The sequence below is a fragment of the Triticum dicoccoides genome, chromosome 2B (genome assembly GCF_002162155.2).
Source record: "Triticum dicoccoides isolate Atlit2015 ecotype Zavitan chromosome 2B, WEW_v2.0, whole genome shotgun sequence".
NCBI classification, from domain to species: Eukaryota; Viridiplantae; Streptophyta; class Magnoliopsida; order Poales; family Poaceae; genus Triticum; species Triticum dicoccoides.
The window spans coordinates 159,099,917-159,113,805 of record NC_041383.1 but is presented as its reverse complement, the minus strand read 5'-3'; the positions used below and the strand labels follow the sequence as shown (position 1 = coordinate 159,113,805).

The 13,889-nt window shown below is 44.4% G+C and overlaps 1 protein-coding gene across 1 annotated transcript in view; it reads right to left on the bottom strand.

Moving 5' to 3' along the window:
- LOC119362755 (zinc finger CCCH domain-containing protein 25-like) overlaps positions 1–5,799 on the bottom strand; it is a 9,303-nt gene extending 3,504 nt beyond the window's left edge. The window contains exons 1-3 of the mRNA XM_037628009.1: positions 5,072–5,799; positions 4,858–4,967; positions 4,571–4,758 (exon numbers count right to left, since the gene is read on the bottom strand). Of these exons, the coding sequence (XP_037483906.1) occupies positions 4,571–4,758; positions 4,858–4,967; positions 5,072–5,244 (471 nt within the window). The 5' untranslated portion in view covers positions 5,245–5,799. The remainder of the gene's footprint in view (positions 1–4,570; positions 4,759–4,857; positions 4,968–5,071) is intronic.
- Positions 5,800–13,889: the final 8,090 nt, after the last annotated feature.

Genomic DNA, 13,889 nt, shown 5'->3' with positions numbered 1-13,889 from the left:
AAGTTTATTTTTAGCCAAACATCAAATCTATCTGATGGTTCTTTCTTATTTTCCGTTCTTTCCCAGTTCATTATCTTACAGATTATTCTCATTTTATATATTTCCCATTTTGTGATTTGTTAGCAGAAATTCCAGTTTATACTTCATTTAGATTATTTTGCTATAAAGATTAACAGTAATATAATATCGATCCTTTCACTTCAATCAAATATTGAGCATGAAGCAAGTCCATCAGCAATCGTTGTTCTTACTGTATTCTGCATTGTGTATGCCACTTTTAGTGCTTTCACATGACTGTTATAATTTAATGTTTTCTCCGTATAGTCACTGGGATTGGATGCTCACGCCATTTTCAAGTTTGAATAGTTTGTTTGTGACACTGCAATTTTGTCTAAGCATTTTATTTCTTTGTTTTCACCTCTGCAGTGCCAAGTTTGAATCTCGAGTTCCTACTTGCTAAATTGTGAGTTATCTCATTTCTGGACCACAGTTTACTATTCTATATATGTAGCTTCACTGATAGCGCCTCTTAAAGTTAGAAATCGGTGGGCTTATTCCCTTCTGGACATTGTCACCAAACAAGGACGATGAAATTGACCTAAAATTCTCTGCATTTAGTGAACTAACTATGTTGTTCAATAATCTCGCAAGATCATACAATGCCCAGAAGAACTAACTATGTACAGGGAATGAAATTGAGTTATTTTTATTTCTATTGCAATGTTTATTTAACGCTACTGAAATGTTGATTTAGTCTGTTCAAGATCTTGCTGTCAAGAGATAGCCAGATAAAAGTGAGCTATAGAAGAATACTTTCTCTTATCGGAGAGGTACAGGGAACTATGTATAACGTCTGAGTTTCTTCAGTTGCCATAATATGAGAACCTGCGGATTTGCTTAATATATGAGCTATGCATAATCTAAGAATCTGCCAATTTGCTTTATCTATGAGCTCTCCATAATCAGAGAACCTGCAACCTGTTCTCTGGATTATTGCATTTGCACACACACTTGTTGTTGCATTTGCATCCGACCGTGTACATATCTGTGAGGGTTTGTTGGATGTTTTCTTGTGGTTCGATCATGATTGAGATGATGGTTGGCAGATCAGGAAGTTGGATTGGAGGGAGCAAGAATAACACCTGAACGAAGAGATAAACACAAAATAATTGTTGTGTTGCCAATATGCAGTGGTAGTAGTGCTAGAATAAATATATGTAACATGTTACAGAAACATCAAGTAACAGATATGTAGGTGATGGAAAAGGGCAATGTTCAAGAAAGCATTTTTAGGCGCCGCTTAAGCGCGCTTAAGCGCTAAGCGACAGCTAAACGCTTCGCTTCTGCCCTAGGCAGAAGTTTTAGTGTTAAGCGAGAAAAAGCGGGATTTATCAGCCGCTTTAGCGCTGAGCGCTGGCTAACCGGTCGCTGAGCGCGCTTAAGCGTTCAAAAGGCGAGGAATGGGCCACGGGCTGGAGATAAATGGTGGGTATAAAGGCCTGGCCCAATACTGGCCTGTTCGGCTAGGGTTTACTGAGTTAGAAGGGGAGGCGGGAGAAGAGTGCTCCAGTCCAGCTGCTCCTGTTCTGCATCCAACTCAGCTCCATGCATTCTTCCTCCTTGTCCCCAGACTGGATCTGAACTACTGCTTGGGCTGGGCTGAGGCTGCTGTTTGGCTGCTGCTGCTGCTGCTGCTTGCCTGCAGCTGCCATTTATCTTATATGCTCTAAGACAATATTATGCATTTATGCTTGCTGTGTGAACCACTGAACCTTATCCTTATATGTTATTTGACTATTTGTTGTGGTGTGTGAACCACTGGACCTCAACCTTATATGCTATTTCAGATTTTCAGTTACCTATGTGCTATATTTCCTGTTTTCTTGTGCATATTATTCAAAAACAGCCAAATTCTGGCCAATTAAAAAAAGGCTTAATCCCGGTTAAGCTGCGCTTAAGCGGCCATTGCTCTAAGTTGTGGCCTTCCGCTCCGCTTACGCTTACCGCTTTCTTGAACGTTGGAAAATGGTTATGTATCCATGAGGTTTTCAAGTAGTTAGTGATAGTTGTGATAGGACAAAATATTAGTTAGTGTTCTCTGTTCTGTTTTTAGCTATAGTCACATGTAGGAATGGTACAATAATTAGAATGGAAAGCATGTCCAAAAAATAATAGTTGCAAAAGTTATTTGTGTTCCCTGTTCTGTTTTTAGCTACAGTCACATCTACGAATGGTACAGTAATTAGAATAGAAACCATGTCCGGAAAATAATAGTTCAGCTAAATGAAATTGTTTTACATCCTCGAGGTTTAAAGGATCTTGGAATTGAATGTATATCACCTCACTTATTATTAATTCTTGAACCGCGCTATTGTAAGAGCTGATATTCTGAAAGATGAATTTCTTCATTCCCAAATTAATTTTGTCCAGCTAAAGGTTGTAGAAATGTACTCTACTTTAATGGTACGCCTACCTATAGGTGGCTGCAGCCTTGGAGGCTAGAGCTGAAGACTTAGCTAGCTTGATCTCTATAGCTAACATGAAGATTTCTGCTAAACGATTCGATGTTTGTTCGATATGTTGTGTTCCAGGAAGTGCTAAAATAAGGTTGTTTTGGCATATTTAGTGCTTCATTATTAAATCCTTCACTGAGCCGTAGGAGTTGTCTAAGTTTATAATGGATACTGTGTTTGTTCGGGCATCAAGAAAGTATGCATCTTTATTGTATAGTTGGGTATGGAATCTGCAGGTTGGCAACATATATACCTGCTACATTTGTTCCTGCAGGTCCTTGATGACTGTTGCATGTTGAGTTATTTTTGCCTTAGGAAGTTAGGAGTACGCTGCTCATGACAGCTATGTGATTCGAACCATGTTTTTTTTTTGCATCATGAAAATAGTTCAAAACATCTTCAGTGTTAAATTCCCCCTCTTCATTTCATTATCAAATGTAATGCTTCTTTACTACGACTTGTTTTTTTGGGGGCTAAAGACATATGCAACTATATAGTACTCCCTCCGATCACTATTATAAGATGTTCTAACTTTTTTTCTGAATCGGATGTATATAGACGCATTTTAGTATGTTTGTTCACTCATTTCAATCCGTATGTAGTCCATATTGAAATATCCAAAACATCTTATACTCCCTCCGTTCCTAAATATTTGTCTTTCTAGAGATTTAAACAAGTGACTACATACGGATGTGACATATTTTAGAGTGTAGATTCACTCATTTTGCTTCGTATGTAGTCACTTGTTGATATCTCTAGAAAGACAAATATTTAGGAACGGGGGGAGTATTAGAGAATGGAGGGAGTAACATATAGTGTACGTCTGAACCGTAGTTAAACTCCAAAAGAAGCTGTGAGAAACTGAGAACAGGGCAAAATTGTCCCTCGCTAGCAGTGCCCGCTGAGACTTCCATGGACACCTAAACTTCTGAAGATAACAAGCATCCCAAACCCAAGAGTGGACTGATTCAGTTCTTCCAAAGACCGCTATTCTCTCTATCTTCGTCCCAAGTTTGTATCTCTGCCATGTTCACATTGACAATGCTTATGTGTATTAGAAGTCCTATCAAGTTCATAAAGACATTCTGAAATATTATTCTCTCTCTCTTCGTTCCAAGTTTGTATCTCTGCCATGTTCACATGGACAATGCTTATGTTTATCATAAGTCCTATCAAGTTCACAAAGACATTTTGAAATACTCATGATTTATTTGATTCCATTTTTGTTATACACTAGATTAAATAGAACCGTCCTTGATTTGTGACATATGTTGTACGATTGTGACTTGTTATTGGTCTGCTCGAACTCCACATGACATCCCTAAATATCACAACAAACCGAGCTGCTTATTGACTGCCATAAGATGTCTTAGACAGTATCTACGACATGTAAGGTTTTATGTTCATGTATAAATTCAATCTTTGCACAAGTGTGCTAATAGTTTGATCTTAGCATTAGGAGTACATATTCGATTTCTATCAAGGATTTTTGGAAAGTGGTTTTGTGTATTATGTTTCGCTAATGTTAATTGATTGAGACTTTTTTGTCCTTATCCTTACCAAGGAAGGAATCATCAAGGACTACATTTTTTTATTTTTCCTCATTCAAAAGCAATACTCTCTATAGGGTTTTTTTTAGAAATATGTGTTCTATAGGTAGAGATGTGCGTTGCATGTGCACGCTTACCAGTTGGAGTGAAATGCCAGGAACTAATTTTCTACCTAGTAATTGATCTGGTTATCCTTTCCTCATTCTGTAGTGAAAAAACTTCACTCGTGCAAATTACTATGAGGCAGGTTGTGAATTGCTTGTAGGCATTCCTAACGAATAATCAAAAAACCTGGACCAATGCAATGAAATATTGCTACATGCCAGGTAGTTAATTGCTTGTTTGCATTCCTAACGAATAATAAAATGGCTAGAAGCTATTTTTCTACCTAATGATTTGGCAATATCCTCCGTGCTCATGCTATAGTGAGAACACATTACTAGTCCAAATCACTACGAGCGCGATGGTGAATGGGATGTGTGTAAACTGCAGAAGCAGGATAGATACCTGTTCATCATGGGAATATTTGCACGCATCGCCGCGGTTGCACTCGCCTTTCTGGAAGGCATAGCACACGCCACGCTCCTCCCTCTTCTTCTGCAGCTCCTCCTCGTCCTCCTCCTCCTTCTTCTTGTACTTCTCCACATGGTCAACCCTGATGATCCTCCCAAGAACCTTAGCCCCATTCAAGTTATCTACAGCACACGAGACGAAGCGAAAATGTTATCACTTCAGCAAATCAATTGGAATCACACACAGAAGCGACCTAGTAGGAAAGGGGAAAGGGGACTCACCCACGGCAAGAACCGTGCTCCTCTGGTCCTCATAGGCGACGAATGCGAAACCCTTGGACTTGCCGGTGGCCTTGTCGCGCACGAGGTTCACGTCGACCACCTCGCCGTACCTGAGAGAAGAGATCGGAAACCGGTCAAAATACTTCACTGCCAAATCCGTCGGGAGGGGGAAACGGGCGAAAAAGCTAGGTCGGGGGTGCGGTCTAATACTCACTGCGCGAAGACGGCGAGGAGGTCGCCCTCCGTGAGGTCGAAGGGGACGCCGCCGACGAAGACGTAGGCGGAGCCCCTGAACTTGGCGTGCCAGGATGCGTCCTCGCTGAGGCCCAACGCCGCCTCCTTCTGGTTTATCACCTGCGTCCGCTTCACCTGCGTCAGGGGATTCATCTTCCCCGATTCGCCGCCGCGGAGATGGGTCGGATCCCTCCCCTTCCTAGAGGGAACCGGCGGTGCTCGTGCGGAATCTCGGGCAGATTTTCTCGAAGGAGCAGGGGATTGGGAGATTTGGTGGGGAAGAAGATGGGGATTTTTTTTGTTTAGGGTTCTTGGCTAGTCCATAAAGCCTGGGGTCGGTCCTAGGGTGCAATCTCCACCGGTGGTAATGCCGCCCCCTTGCCTGTCTACGCTAACCCAAAGGGGGGACGAGATTTTTGAACGTCCGACACGCCGGCAGCGCAGGAGAGGCAGCAAGAAAGGAAACCGGCGGCGCAGGAGATGGATCGAGGAAGAGGTCCGGCGGCGCAAGATGTGGAGCGAGGGAGAGGGACAGCTGTGCAGGAGATGGAGCGAGGGAGAGGACCCGCGGCGCGCACGAGCTGAAGCTATGGAGAGGGCCGGCGGCGCAGTAGAGAGGGAGGGAGGAAGAGGGCCGGCGGCGCACCTGAGTGGGAGGAAGGAGGAGGTCGAGGGAACCGGATCCTCTAACTTGCACGAGGGAAGCACAGACCTACAGTAAAATCTGTGTACAAAACTGTCAGGGAGGGCAGCACTGTTCACGAATCAATGTAGACTTGGTACTGCATGTGGCTTACTGTAGATGATTACTGTTTGTAGACCATGCGTTACATCACGATTTAGCAAAAAATGAAGAAGGGTTGCCAGGGTACTGTAGCTTACCTTACATCCCTTGTGAAAGTCAGAGGATCTGGATCCGAGGTGGAGCAACCCACCAGGAGAGGAGCACCGATAGGGTTGCGGGAGTGGAGAGGACTCATTCCGTGTGATTCCGTGGATTTGGAGGTCTCAGCACATTCCGCATCTTAGCCGAATATTCGCTGATTGAGGACGAGTGGGTTCTGTTCCGGTTGCTCTACCAAACGCTGGAATGAGGCCTGGTAATGGGTCCGACCCATGACATTCCGGGCAGTGACTGCAACCAAACACACCCTAAAGAAGATCACCAGCATGTACTTCAGTAATTTGGCATATTGAATAATATTATTAGTTCAATGGAAAAGCTCCCCTTCAGCCGACCGATCCTGCGTGAGTGTCCGCCGGCTCCGTGTCCGTCGGATCGTCTGTTGATCTGACGGACGAGAGCAACCCTCTCCACGCCCACGTTTTCTGCAATCGAGTACCTGAGCGTTTTGTTTTGGAAACGGGGTTTGCAACTAGCCCGTTGTTTCAAAGCGAAGAGGGGGGCTAGATCCAGCAGCGGGCGGAGACTCGTGAGGCTGGGCGGGCGACGGCGGCAGACCAGTCGCGTGGCGACTGGATCCGCGATGGCCGACATCGACTCAGGCAGGTACGCATCCACAGATCCTTTCCCCGCTCGATCCTCCTCTCCCCATTTCTATAGGGCGACATCGATTAGGTGTGTTGGTTGGTGCTCCCCTGCGGTGGTAGGGGGTTGGTGGGGGTGCCCGTCGCGGTGGCGATTGTGCTCCGCCGTTGGTTTGTCATTATGCTCCCCGACGGTGGTGGTGGTGCTCCCGGGCTGTGGTAGGGGTGGTAAGGTGTAGTAGGAGAGGAGGTCGTCGGTGTACTAGGAGAGGAGGTCGCCAGTGTAGTAGGAGAGGTGGTCGCCAGAGTAGTTGGAAGAGGTGGTCGCCGGCGTAGTAGGAAGAGGGGGTCGCCTGTGTTGCAGTGCTGCATGTTTTCTGAATTTGTGTAGCTCATAGCTTAATTTCTGATTTATGTAGTGGATTGCCTATACCTTCATAGTTTATTTTCTGAATTTTTGTAGTGAATTGCCAGTGTAACTTCATATTCCTGAATTTTTGTAGTGGATTGCCTGTAGCATCGTAGATTATTTTCAGAAATGACATAGACCATTTTTGATGTAAACAAGGTTCAGCAGATGTGTTTCATCCAGCTTTTTTTACAATGTAGAATCATAGGCAGCATTTTTGAGTTTCATTTTTCTGCTACTGGCTAAGTGTTCTGAATCTTGTACTGCATTTCCTGTAGCTTATAGCACAGGAAAAAAATTAGCTTATGCTTCTGAAATTAGTTGGACTTTGCTTGAATTAGCTTTTATGTTTTTTTAATTTTTGTACTACGTTTCCTATAGCTCATAAGGAAAGGGAAGTTATCTTTATGTTTCTGAATTTAGTTGGGACTGCTTGAATTATATATTGTTTCTGAATTTTGCATATCTATGCAATTGTCCACTAGTTTCAATACTTCTCATTTCTTAGATCACTAGATATGCATGCTCATAGCATCCTTTTTTCATTATTATTTTGTTTCACGGCATGCCCATCTACCAAACTCGATGGTCGGCAAAGCGGTTGCGCGACATAGCCAATGCCATCCAAGCGAAGAAGAGGGATGTAATAAGCAAGTCCAGCTTCGGGGATTTGCTTTACATCTCTCCTTTGGTTCCTCCTCCAAAAGGGCTTCTCAATTTCATAGTTATGAGGATTGGCACTAAGAAGCGTCTGCTCAAGTATGTTTTATGTTTCTTTTTGTCATTTTTTCCTCTCTTCTCTCTGTTGCATAACATCCTTTTCTTTTTTTGCAACATCTACTGATTTTTATTTTTGTGTACTGCAGGATAAATGACCACAAGAAGATCCACTTTACAAGAGACATTATTAAGAAGATATTCAATGTGCCATCTGGTAGCAGACCGGTAGAATTCGGCAAGAGGCGCAAAGCAGATTTCCGTGACGTTTATTTGGATGGTGAAAGGGCTCCAATAGCCACAACAGTAGTTGTTATATCAAAAGTAGAGACGACGACGAGGAGGCCATCGAGAGATCATGTGTTTTACTATGCCTAGCATTGGTCCTAGCTCCTGGGACAGGAAACATGGTGCCTCTGGAATATCTCTACACCTTACAAGACATGAGTGTGGTCCATGAGTTCGAGTGGGATGAGTATATTCTGTGTGATGTTATGAGAGAAGTTAAAAAAATATCAGGGTAAGAGGAATGATAATAAAGGGAAATTCCTCATTGGCGGCTGTCTACCAATGCTTCTGGTACAACCCTTCATTCTCGTAACATTCCCCTCTTCTTTTCTGGGACAGTAAACTTTTTTCAGGCGCTGATGTTTCTTTCCTTTTTTGTGTCTTTCTTGTAGGTAATTTACATGGACCATCTTGATGTGCCAAGAGGATGCATAGTTGTGAAGGAAATAATGGCCTAGAGGCAATAATAAAGTTGTTATTTATATTTCCTTATATCATGATAAATGTTTATTATTCATGCTAGAATTGTATTAACCGGAAACTTAGTACATGTGTGAATACATAGACAAAACAAAGTGTCCCTAGTATGCCTCTACTTGACTAACTCGTTAATCAAAGATGGTTATGTTTCCTGACCATAGACATGTGTTGTCATTTGATGAACGAGATCACATCATTAGAGAATGATGTGATGGACAAGACCCATCTGTTAGCTTAGCATAATGATCGTTAAGTTTTATTGCTATTGCTTTCTTCATGACTTATACATGTTCCTCCGACCATGAGATTATGCAACTCCCGAATACCGGAGGAACACCTTGTGTGCTATCAAACGTCACAATGTAATTGGGTGATTATAAAGATGCTCTACAGGTGTCTCCGAAGGTGTTTGTTGGGTTGTCATAGATCGAGAATAGGATTTGTCACTGCGAGTATCGAAGAGGTATCTCTGGGCCCTCTCGGTAATGCTCATCACTATAAGACTTGCAAGCAATGTGACTAATGAGTTAGTTGCGGGGTGAAGCATTACGGAATGAGTAAAGAGACTTGCCAGTAACAAGATTGAACTAGGTATGAAGATACTAACGATCGAATCTCGGGCAAGTAACATACCGATGACAAAGGGAGCAACGTATGTTGTTGTGCGGTTTGACCGATAAAGATCTTCGTAGAATATGTAGGAGCCAATATGAGCATCTAGATTCCACTATTGGTTATTGATCGGAGATGTGTCTCGATCATGTCTACATAGTTCTCGAACCCATAGGGTCCGCACGCTTAATGTTCGGTGATGATTTGTATTATGAGTTATGTGTTTTTGATGACCGAAGTTTGTTCGGAGTTCTGGATGAGATCATGGACATGACAAGAAGTCTCGAAATGATCGAGAGGTAAAGATTGATATATTGGAAGGTTACATTCAGACACCGGAATGGTTTCGGGAAGTATCGGATAAGTTTCTGAATATCGAGAGGTTACCGGAACCCCCCGGTGGACTAATGGGCCTTCATGGGCCCTAGTGGAAAGAGGAGGTCGGCGGCCAGGTGGTGACGCACTCCCCAACCCAAACCTAATTGGACTAGGGGTGGGGGGCACGGCCCCCCTTTCCTTCTTCTCCTCCACCTATTTCCCCTTCTCCCTTCTCCGAAAAGGAAGGAGGAATCCTACTAGGACTGGGAGTCCTAGTAGGACTCCCCACACTTGGCGCGCCCCATGGCTGGTCGCCTCCTCCCCCCCTCCTTTATATACGGGGGCAGGGGGCACCCCAAAGCACATCAATTGCTCTCTTTGTCGTGTGCGGTGCCCCCCTCCATAGTTTACTCCTCCGGTCATAGCATCGTAGTGCTTAGGTGAAGCCCTGCGCGGATCCCATTATCAATACCGTCGTGCTAACGGAACTCTCCCTCAACCCTCTACTGGATCAAGAGTTCGAGGGACGTCATCGAGCTGAAAGTGTGCTGAACACGGAGGTGCCGTACGTTCGATACTTGGATCGGTTGGATCATGAAGATGTTCGACTACATCAACCGTGTTAACTAACGCTTCCGCTTTCAGTCTACGAGGGTACGTGGACACACTCTCCCCCTCTCGTTGCTATGCATCTCCTAGATAGATCTTGCATGAGCGTAGGAATTTTTTTCAAATTGCATGCTACGTTCCCAACAAGTTGATCATACCATCGACTACTCCCTGCCACGAGCTTGTTTTGTTCATGAAATGGAATTCTACGTTGTTGTTCTAGTCGACAGCCTGGACAATGGTTTTGGCAAGCAACCTATAAGTTATTCGAACTGAATACACCGCTTTCATATTTTTGTTTTATCTAGAAGACCCTTTTTCGTTGCAATTTCTGAATTCATTTACATTTCTTTGTTTCTTTTCCCGTTGCAGTTCAGCACCAGTACACCATACGCAACAGTTGAGTTTATGTCATTTATAGATCAACAGGCCCAAGGAACCATCCAAGGCAGTGTCATAGAGGGGCCGTCAGAAATTAGTGACCAAGTTGGTGTTGTTGCGGGCGCAACACACACTCTGGATGTGCCAGAGAGCTCCCACACGCAGGCCAATGTACAAGTGGGAGCCGATGTGGGTTCTCGAGGTCCACCTCAGGTTGGCATGGAGGGGACGGATGGCAGTGCAGAGCATGTCTATGAGCTGCCTCTAGCTAACACGAACGGTGGTGACGATGTGTGCGGCTCTTTGGAGGAGTGGCTCCACACATTGCCTACATTCAAGGAGTTAGAGGTGGCTTATTTTTTGCAGCTCTTTTTTTTCGTACTGCATCTTGCTTGACTGCCATGTCATAAACAACTTACCCACTTGTTTCTGTGCATTGCAGCTGCCCATATACAACAACACAAAGAGCTCCATGCTGTAGAACTTAATGTTGCGTTCAGCTCCTTTGGGAGGGTGTTGCAGGGCATGTACCGCAAAGCATGGGCCTATTGTTGTATGAGGCACACAAAGCTGTATGCAGGAGTCATGAGCACAAAGGCGAAGGTGCAGATGTCATTTTTAGTGTACTAGGAGCTTTTGCTGCAGGCATGTCTGATGCAACTGCCACTGAACCATTTTCGCAGCAGCCCAACATCTATCATGGTGCGCATGGGACTGCAGGCATGACTGATGCCACTGCCACTGAACCATCTCCGCAACAGCCCAAACAACCGGATGGTGCAAAGAGTAGTGATCCAGCAGTGGAAGTTGGTCACAACAATGCTGCCCTACCCAAGATGAGTGATCACAGCAATGGCAATGATCACGTCAATGTCAATGATCACAACAGTGGCAAGGGAGAGGATTTATGTAGCAAGGTAAAAAGCACTGAACAAAAGTCCCCTCGTAGCCCAAGCTCCCCATTTGTGAATTTGATGAGGAGGCTAGGGACACTTCAAGATGGGCCTTCATTTGGTTTGTTTGAACCTGGTACTGATGATGATCTACTATTTCAGGAAGTTCCTCAAGTTCGGCTCTCCCCTACATGATCCTTTCATTCAGATTTGGACTCCTTTTTGGCGATTTGTGTGAGAAGCCCTTTGTTTGATGATTCTCCTGCTATTTCAGCTGGTCCAGTTTTTGATGTGACTCCTCTCGCAACATGTCCCCCATTTTCAACAAGCCCTGCAGGTTTATAACTCATTTTCCCCAACTTTTGTGTTTGTCACCAAGTCATGTTTTTTTCAGAAACTTGGTACATCCATGCTCCAAACCATTTCTCACTTTCTTTCTTTTCTTTTTATTTGGCAAAAGCATGTGTTGATGAGATAAGAGAGGAGGTGGTTGATATGTCTCCAACGTATCAATAATTTATGAAGTATTCATGCCATGTTTACAACAATTATATATGATTTTGGTATGATTTGATTAGAACTAACTTGGACTGACGTTGTTTTCAGCAGAACTACCATGATGTTGTTTTTTTGTGCAGAAATAGAAGTTCTCATAATGGGCTGAAAATTTACGGTGATTTTTTATGGACCAAAAGAGACCCCTGAAGCACAAGAGTTGGGCCAGAAGAGTCCCAAGGAAGAGGCAAGGGTGGAGGGCACGCCCCCCTAAGGTGCGTCCCCTATCTTGTCGCTGCCTCGTGGACCCCCCTGACGTGAAACCGACGCCAAAAATTTCTATAAATCACTAAATCCCTAGAAAGAAACCTAGATCGGGAGTTCCACCGCCGCAAGCCTCTAAGTCCATGAAAAACCAATCTAAGCCCGTTCCGGCACCCTGCCGGAGGGGGAAATCATCACCGGAGGCCATCTTCATCATCCAGGCGGTCTCCATGACGAGGAGGGAGTAGTTCACCCTCGAGGCTGAGGGTATGTACCAGTAGCTATGTGTTTGATCTATCTCTCTCTCTCTCTCGTGCTCTTGATTTGGCACGATCTTGATGTACCGTGAGCTTTGTTATTATTCTCTATTATAGTTGGATCATATGGTGTTTCTCCCCCTCTACCTTCTTGTGATGAATTGAGTTTTACCTTTGAGGTTTCACTATTACCGGGTTGAATACTTTTATGGATTTGAGAACACTTGATGTATGTCTTGTGTGGGATACCCGTGGTGACAATGGGGTATTCAATTGATTCACCTAATGTATGTTTCGGCACTCAACTCGCAGATTCTCGAGGTGACATTGGAGTAATCTATGCATAGGGGTTGATGCACGTCTTCATCCTTGTTTCTTGGGTAGATATCTTGGGGCACCCTTTGAAGTTCTTTGTGTTGGATTGAATATTATGAATATGATATTGTGTGATGCATATCGTATAATTGACCCACGGATACTTGTGGTGACATTGGAGTATCTAGGTGACATTAGGGTTTGATTGATGTGTGTCATGTGGTGTTATTTTAGTACGAACTCTAGGGCTGTTTGTGACACTTATAGGAATAGCGCAATAGATCGATCAGAAAGAATAACTTTGAGGTGGTTTCATACCCTACAAGCGATTTCATCTTATGTTCTTCGCAATAGGAACTTTGGAGTGAATCTTTGTTGCACGTCGAGGGATTATTATGTGATCCAAATATGTTATCATTGTTGAGAGACTTTGCACAAGTGAAAGTATGAACCCTAGGCCTTGTTTCCAAGCATTGCAATACCATTTTGCTCACTTTTATCACTAGTTACCTCGCTGTTTTTATTTATTCAAATTATAAAAAAATATTTCTACCTTCCATATTACACTTGTATCACCATCTCTTCGCTGAACTAGTGCACCTATACAGTTTACCATTGTATTGGGTGTGTTGGGGGACACAAGAGACTCTTTGTTATTTGGTTGTAGGGTTGTTTGAGAGAGACCATCTTCATCCTACGCCTCCCACTGACTGATAAACCTTAGGTCATCCACTTGAGGGAAATTTGCTACTATCCTACAAAACTCTGCGCTTGGAGGCCCAACACGAGTCTACAAGAAGAAGGTTGCGTAGTACACATCAGTGGTGGTTGAAGTCAGTAGCGGGCGCATCCCTGGTGAGAAGAAGCCCACACTTAAGAGAGCTACAACATCGCCAAAAAGTGCACCTGTCGGGGGGATAAACCCCGGGCAGGCAACGGAACCCGGATCCTCTTCAAAAATAGTGGGCCCCGCATCGCCCTCAAACTAGCACGCGCCCGGCCGGGTCGCTCGACCCGGCATGGCCCGTAGCCCGGCCAAACTCTCCGACCCGGCAAGGTACGTCGACCCGGACTCAGCAGCTCGCGCAAGACGACCGAACCCGGCACGACCAAGGCTTCCCCAACAAGCCGACCCCACCCGTGGCGTGCGCTGCAATCCAGCCACGGGTCAAGTTCCCATCCCATCCAGGTCGTACGATGGGATGAGACCTCAATCACTAATGACCAAGACAACAGTGTTTCCACCCATGCCTATGGTCAGCCGGAGCGTGG